The sequence below is a fragment of the Sinocyclocheilus rhinocerous genome, unplaced genomic scaffold (assembly GCF_001515625.1).
Source record: "Sinocyclocheilus rhinocerous isolate Xijiao unplaced genomic scaffold, SAMN03320098_v1.1 scaffold864, whole genome shotgun sequence".
In the NCBI taxonomy this organism is placed as follows: domain Eukaryota; kingdom Metazoa; phylum Chordata; class Actinopteri; order Cypriniformes; family Cyprinidae; genus Sinocyclocheilus; species Sinocyclocheilus rhinocerous.
In genome coordinates, this window is record NW_015645567.1 from 52690 (window position 1) to 61258 (window position 8569).

General features: G+C 34.8%; 1 protein-coding gene and 1 pseudogene across 1 annotated transcript in view; one reads left to right on the forward strand and one right to left on the reverse strand.

Annotated features, from left to right (window-relative positions):
• The window catches only part of slc25a1b (slc25a1 solute carrier family 25 member 1b), an 11401-nt gene extending 10435 nt beyond the window's left edge, over positions 1–966 (reverse strand). Inside the window, exon 1 of the mRNA XM_016510564.1 lies at positions 704–966. Within this exon, the coding sequence (XP_016366050.1) occupies positions 704–802 (99 nt within the window). The 5' untranslated portion in view covers positions 803–966. The remainder of the gene's footprint in view (positions 1–703) is intronic.
• Positions 967–2354: 1388 nt separating this feature from the next.
• LOC107706739 (voltage-dependent anion-selective channel protein 2-like) lies at positions 2355–8427 on the forward strand (annotated as a pseudogene).
• Positions 8428–8569: the final 142 nt, after the last annotated feature.

Consider the following 8569-nt stretch of genomic DNA (forward strand, 5'->3'; position numbering starts at 1 on the left):
TTTTTTTTTTTTTTAGTTTTGAGAATTAAGATGTAAAATGTGCTTAACTGTCATTAAAATAATTAAAATTAATTCATTCTTTTTTGGGGGGGTGGGGACAGGTTAGGGTGCAATGTGACGTTTTCCTGACACTTCTGATTGACACATTCTAGTTTTGTTACAGGCAAGTCTTGACTGTTACATTATAACACAGAACTGCTACACTGTATCAAAACTCTTTTGTTACTTTGTATCAAAGTTCTTTTGTCACTTTGCATCAGTTCCACACAGCATGACACACACATCGCAGTCCAGCACACTGAATACTCGCCTGTGCGGTGATGCTGACTACAGCCCTGTAGGGATCAAGTGAGCAGAGGACTGTAAACAGTGTGGATGACGGTGCAAAAACTGCGCGGCACAGCTGATCTGGAGTCAGTCACAGCATTAACATTCTTACGTGGTTCATAAGCACAGAAAGACACTTACCAGCTAAAATGGCCTTTCCAGGGTGTGTGAGTTTGGCTTGTCCGGCGGGCGCAGCGGCTGATAAACAGTGTGGTCTGTGGAAAAAAAAAAAAAAAAGTAAAATGTTACAATACATTACAAAAAAGTGCAAAAAATATAATGAACATAATAAAAAGTCATGAAAGAAAGAAAAAAATCCTAAAAACAGATGTCATTAAATAATAGAATATGAAATTAAATATTAAAAAAAAAAAATCTTTCCAGGGTGTGTGAGTTTGGCTTGTCCGGCGGGCGCAGCGGCTGATAAACAGTGTGGTCTGTGGAAAGGACTGACAAATTTCGGGTTCACTGACATTTTTCTTGTTTTAAGACAAACGCGCCTCCCGCACAGCAGAAACAGTATTTGCAGTGTAAACGGCGCTCATAAGTAAAGTAGCGAGCTCTGTCGGATCTTTTGACAGCCTGAAGTTTCCTGCTCTCTGACATTAGGACTAGGTGTGTGAGTGGGTGTGTTTTTTTTTATCGGAGCGCCATATTTCTGACAAACACAACAGTCCTGTTAAGGTGGAACGGAACGGACGCGTTTCTTGAAGGTTCACTGGCCTGAATGTGAAACGCACACGTTACAACATCATATCAGGAAAATGAGCTCAATAAACCTTTACTGACGTTGTTTTTGGAGACCTTGTAAACGAAACTACTATGCATGTTAATAGGGCAAGATTTGGTTTCATCTTAAATTTCGGGCGCTTTTAATTCACATCGATTTATTTGAAAAAAGACAGAAAATAAAAAAAAAATTTCTTTTCATATGCCTTTTTGTCACATCAAAACGTTTGTACAGTGTCTTCATCATTTATTGCTCAGACGTAACTTATTTTAATATTAAACATTTTATTTCAGCTAGTTTCTTATTTCTCATTTTCATTTAGTTTGTCTTGATGTACTAAAATAACTAAAACAAACATGTATTAAACCTGTATAGACATATTGAACAAACATTTGAAAATAATAAAAAAATTACAAAACAACAAAATTACGAAAACTGTAACTAAAACTAAAATAAATTTTTTTTTAATTCAAAATATTATTATATTAAATAATTATAATAGTATCTCCCTGTTATAGATTCCGCATGCATCATTTGTATGGTTCTCTTTAAGAGGCAAAGGTGGACAAAGCATGTGGAAAAAATATAATTGATTAATTTATTTATAATAAAAAAGGCACAAAACAACAAAATTACGAAAACTGTAACTAAAACTAAAATAATTTTTTTTTAAATTCAAAATATTATTATATTAAATAATTATAATAGTATCTCCCTGTTATAGATTCCGCATGCATCATTTGTATGGTTCTCTTTAAGAGGCAAAGGTGGACAAAGCATGTGGAAAAAATATAATTGATTAATTTATTTATAATAAAAAAGGCATGGGAATTTCCGAGTCATCCAGACAAAACAATCAGAGCAGCATTATGTGAAGGTGATGACATCTGCTGGTAACCGTTGTGTGCGTGTTTGAGTAGGCTAATAATAAAGCAGTGATGAATATGGGCACATAATTCTGTTTAACTGTAAACTGCAGCTTCTGTTATTTCTCATTTGTCTGCATTTGGAGATTTAATGTGTAAGTACTTTGGAATAACAATAAACGAAAAAAGTAAAATAAAAATTTTAAAAAAGGGGAAAAACTGTCTCATATTTGCACCAAACCTGAGTGCAAGCCCTTCAAAACTTTACCACAATTTCTGTGAAAATGCCATAGTTACTATATTGTAGAATATTTGCTGTAATTGCTGGAAATTATGGTTATAAGAAATTGATAATTTTATTTGTGGAAAAAAAACACTTTTTAATGTCTCACTGACTTTTATTTAGCAGTCGCTTCTGTGACGCCAGTGCGCATGCGCAGTTCGTCTCCTTCACTTTGTCCTGTAGCAATCAGAAACACAGGACACACTAAAGCTTCTGCTTGCGTTTCGCATCATCATTTTATTTCTGTCTCAACAGCAACAAAACAACTTTAAATATCGACTCAGTTGTGTGTTGTGTCTTTATAGCACTGCACAGCAGCTCCTTTTCATAATCTCACCCCATAGTCTATGTTTAAACAAATTTTTCTTGTTAAATGTGTAGTCTTGTGCTGTGGAATATCTTTGGTAATGATTAAATGTGACGTTTTGCCGCTCCCCATTGCAGTATTAATGTCACTAAATATGCCTACACTACATGGGCAGCATTTTTAGGTGTCTTAGACATCTTTAATGCTCTAAAATGCTGCCTACATCTCAGTTTATTTGTACAATTAAAAAAACACACATGGATAATCATGTACAAATAGATGCACTGTATATGAAGGAGGCTGGCTGGCATTATTTTTTGCATGCAACCAAATTATAATTTGCTGGTTGTCCACTTATTTTCCAGCATGTAACAGGCCCTCATAAAAATGTTTTAATTAAGTTTATAAGTGAAATGTGTTGGCAGTCAGAATGCAATCATGTACAGATTATGAAAGAATATTTTACAAGGCTAGAAAATGAACAACTACTATGAACTACATTCACACAGTGGGTTTGGTAACTGATTATGCCATCTTGTGGGTTTGCTTTATCTGCGGTTTCATCCCCGCTTTCTTTTGACATTACTTGTAGCTTACTACACTAGTGATGGTTCAAATATGCTGATATTTTCCCTTTCGTTTATGTATCAGATATAATGGCTGGTCCTCCTGCATACTCAGACCTGGGAAAAGTGGCCAAGGACATGTTCAGCAAGGGTTACGGTGAGAAAACTCGCAGCGTTTTGGAGAAGATGTTTGCTTTACAGGATGAATTGCATTCTGCTGTAATTCATGTCTTTGTTTTGTTTGTAGGTTTTGGGATTGTTAAATTGGACCTCAAGACTAATCTCAAAATGGAGTGGTGAGTTAGTTGTTGTTTAGTTTGTAGCAGTACTTTCTTTATTTTTTTAATGCACATTGGCCAAAATAAAACAAAATTATATTTAGCATAAATCAAATGTAGGTCTATTTTAAAGACCATTAAAGGAATAGTTCACCCAAAAATGAAAATTTGCTGAACATTTTCTCACCCTCAAACTATCCAAGATGTGTATGATTTTGTTTCTTCATCAGATTTGGAGAAATGTAGCATTGCATCAGTGTCTCAGCAATGGATGCTCTGCAGTGAATGGGTGCCGTCAGAATGAGAGTCCAAACAGCTGATAAACACATCACAATAATCCACAAGCAATCCACACCACTCCAGTCCATCAGTTAATGTCTTGTGAAGCCAAAAACTGTGTGTTTGTTAGAAACAAATCCATCATTAAGACGTTTTTAACTTCTGGGCAGAATATGAGTCCATAATCCATAATGAAGCTTCCTCCAGTGAAAAAGTCCATCTCCTGTTGACTCTCGCATCAAAATCCACCCACATATTTGTTTAGAGCTGTTTTAGCTTGTAAACGGTGCTTGATCTGTACAGATTTCTCTCCTGATTCAGACCAGACAGCTTTTTCATTAGAGAAAGCACTATTATAGAGGACTCATATTTTAGCCAGAAGCAATGGTTTGAAGTTAAAACATCTTAATGATGGATTTGTTTCTTACAAACACGCAGCTTTTGGCTTCACAAGACATTAACTGATGGACTGGAGTGGTGTGGGTTATTGTGATATTTTTATCAGCTGTTTGGACTCTCATTCTGACGGCACCCATTCACTGCAGAGCATCCATTGCTGAGCAAGTGATGCAATGCTACATTTCTCCAGATCTGATGAAGAAACAAACTCATCTACATCTTGGATGGCCTGAGGGTGAGAAAATGTACAGAAAATGTAAATTTTTGGGTGAAATATTCCCTTAAAGTGCAAATTTCATTACCTTAATGCTTAATTGTCATGTATGTAAACATTAACGCAATGTTTATGTCTTTGATGCACCATTTTGTGAAATGCATTTAGATGGTAAGATTATTGTAGGAGTGTTTGTGTGATGTGGCAGGTTTCACTAAAGGCCCACACATCTCTGTGGTCTCATTTACCATACAGACAGAACTGCTTTTTTTTCACGTCATGTGTGAATTAATTTTTTGAATCATTTCACTCTGACTACACAACCAACATCACTCTAGAGTTAAATAAGAGTCCCGTCCCGTCTGTGTTTCTGGGTCACAATCAAAATAAACCTAATTCTGTCACATCACACGCCATCTGCCATCCAGTAATGTCATGAGACACCGGCTCACACTGTCCTCTTCGTGTTCAATGTCTGTTTTATTGTTTATTTAATGTGTTGTTTTTAATAATACACAAATATAGACTTTCTGACAGATATTTTAACTGTTAATTACAGGGTTGTCGGAAACAGTGTTATTTTTAACTAAAACTAAAATGAACACTATTAAAAGTTTGTTATTAAAAAATTGCTAAAAATCAGTAATTTTGTAATTGATAATTACAGGGTTTTCCATAGCAGTGTGGTTGTTTTTAACTATAACTCAAATTAATATTATTAAAAAATCTGTTTTTAAAAAATCGGTAATAGAAAAATTGGTAATTGGTAACTGAAATAAATGAGAAATATTGAAAAACTTAAACTTGAATAAAAATGAGAAATGTTGCCTTGGCAACTAACTGAAATAAATTTAAGATGAAAATATATAAATACTAATATATTAAATATAGAAATAATATATAAAAACAAAAAAAAATAAAATGTCAAAAGCAAAAATACATTTACTAAAATTAAAATGAAAACTGAACATATAAAACTAAAAACTAATTGAAAATATTAATAAATATTATAATACTATATGAATAATATTACAATAATACTCATTGGTAGAAAGCTAAAAAGCTTAAAATGACCAAATATCAGCCCATGAATTGTCTTTGCTTATATATATCACTACAGATCATTTCGTAATTAGAAATTAATTGTCAGTAATTGTCAGTAAAAAAAGTCCAATATTATTAATCTATACTATTTTCTCAATTTTAAACAAAAATGCACTTAGACTTAGTGAAATTACAAACTGAAATCAAAACATAATGTACAACACAAAAAGTAGGTAACAGTCTAGTGTTTTTCTAAGTTGACAGACCGATATGATTAAAAAAGCTGTTTGTTGCTCATGCAGGCCTATTGCCTAGTTTATATATATATGTATTAATCCTGTTCATAAACTCTAATCCAGCTGCAGGAGTTCAACACATCTGGATCCACCAACACGGACACGGGAAAAGCCGGCGGGAGTTTGGAGACCAAGTATAAGATGAAGGATCTTGGATTGAGTTTGAACCAGAAGTGGAACACAGACAACATGCTCAGTACAGAACAGAAGTGTCTGTGGAAGACCAGGTCAGATCAAACTCTCCACATGACCTTTGAACCCTTAGAGTCGCATAGAGGATGATCACAATGGTTTGCTATCATATTCATAATTTGCTGTATCGTCGTCTCAGCTGGCGCAGGGGTTGAATGTGGCCCTGGATACGTCTTTTGTACCAAACACAGGGTGAGTTGTTAGTATCTGACGCATTAAGGCTGGTTTGATGATTTGGTTTGGTGTCTTTGACAGTCTAATTCTTTCTTTAGCAAGAAAAGCGGTAAACTGAAGACTGGCTACAAGCGTGACTTCGTCAATGTGAGCTGCGACATTGATTTCGAGGGTCCGGTTGTGCACTCTGCAGCCGTTCTGGGATACGAAGGCTGGCTTGTGGGCTACCAGATGGCCTTTGACACGGCCAAATCCAAACTGGTGCAAAATAACTTTGCTCTAGGATACAAGGCCGGAGAATTCCAGCTTCACACCAACGTGTAAGAATCAATGAAAAACCACACGATCAGTGGATTTTAAGTTGATATTGTAGAAATTGCTATGGAAGCTTGATTCTGCCACGGGATAAAAAAATTAAAAAGGAAGTTGCAACTTTTTATTTCACAATTCTGACTTTTTTCTTGCAATTCTGAGTTTATATCTCACAATTCGGACTTTTTTCCTTTTTTGGAAGATATTAAGTCAGAATTGTGATTTATAAGCTCACAATTGTGAGAAACAAGTCGCAATTACTTGTATTTTTTTATTCTGTGGCAGAAACAAAAAATCAGAACTGCGAGGAATAAAGTTTGAATTTTATGTACATTTATATCTTGCAATTTTGAGTTTATATCTCGCAATTCTCAGACTTATTTCTCAGAATATAAGCTCGCAATTACCTTTTTTATGTTTTTAAATATGAAATATTTTGATTTAGCTAGCTACGACCCTGCTGATATTTTAATAAATTCTAATTTTATTGAAATCGATATCAATTCTTGAATCGATCTTTTAGTCTATGCTGTTTTCCCCTCCAGTAATAACTTTGTGCTTTGTCACTTTTGATATGAAACTGAGTTTTCAGCTCAGTGACAGCACAAGATCATCAGAAACTACGTTAAAAGAAACAGCTTACCGAAATAATTCGCGTCTCACGAAATCACTCAATCAGTGTTTCAACCGCGGAAAGACGTCAATGAAACAGCTACTAAACATCGTCACATAATGTTACATTTACCTCAGGCAAGTCATTCAGTGACTGTAAACTTGTTAGTTAGCCAGAAAGAAAAAACCCTAGAGAGAGCGTTTTATTAAATATATGTAAGCACTGTATTACTTATTTATTCTAGATTTTTTACTTAACCTTTTCTTCAATTTTTAATGGATGTTTGAATAAATCTGTCATCAGTAATGACGGAGCTGAGTTCGGAGGATCTGTCTATCAGAATGTCAGTGATCAGCTGGAGACGGCCGTCACTTTGGCCTGGACTTCAGGCAGCAACAACACACGCTTTGGAGTTGCTGCAAAGTACCAGCTGGATAAAGATGCCTCAGTGTCTGTAAGTTAACAATCTTCACACAACCACATTATGTTGTTGAGAAAAGGATAATTCACTTCATTTGGATTCAGTTAAACCAAAAAAACATAGTCTTTGCAAGTACGCAATCACACATGCAAATTCTCGGCTAATGCATTGCAAGCTTGTGGTTCTGTTGTACATGACAGCAATGCTGATAATGCAAATGCAGACGTGTTTTCTGACACATAATTCGAGTTCTGACACATTTCACAACACCACGTGAAATCAAGGTTTGTGTAACTAGAAGCATCTGCGTCCATGTTTTTCGTGGATTGTTTCAGGTCTAAATCTGCCCTTGAATAGCTCACAGGGAAGTTATATTAAATATTCAAAGCTAGGAATGACCAACCTGAGCATGCTTTATTTTTTCATTATTTCCTCATAACAGGCCAAAGTGAACAATGCCAGTCTGGTTGGAGTTGGTTACACTCAGAGTCTTCGACCTGGTAATCATGTTAAAATGATTGTTTATGATATGAACAGCACAACCCTAGTGAAAAAATATACTATAATACATTTATTTTGTGCTAAGTATACTACAAATATATTTACATATTTATTTGCTTAATAAAAATACCCTGCAATTACCTAAACTGGTACACTTAAAGCTAAAGTCTGCTAAATTGGAACAGCTAATTTTGTACTTAATGCACTTTAATTGTGCAGAAGTAGTGCTGAAGTCCAACTAAAGATATACTGATTGTGCTAAAGTGGAACTATTGCAGGTATACACCAGGTACACTTTAAATATCTTGCAATTAAAGATTATTAATAGTGATATTAAAACACATTTTAGGCTTAATATTAAAGGGTTAGTTCACCTAAAAATGAAAATTAGCCCATAAATTACTTACCCTCAAGTCATCGTAGGTGTATATGACTTTCTTCTTTCAGACGAATCCAGTCAGAGTTATATTAAAAATTGTCTTTGATCTTTTAAGCTCTATCGTTGCAGTCAGCGGGTGTTGCATTGCTTCAGTCCAAAAGAAGTTAAATAAAAAGCGCCCACATATTCAAAACGTAATAATCACTAACATCTTCATTATTTTCTTTTCAAGCTGAGACATTATAGACATTATTGAAACTTTTCTCACCCTCGGTCCATCTAAAATGTAGATGAGTTTGTTTCTTCATGGGAACCATGGGAACCGAATTTCACATTACATCACTTGCTCACCAATGGATGCTCTGCAGTGAATGGGTGCCGTCAGAAT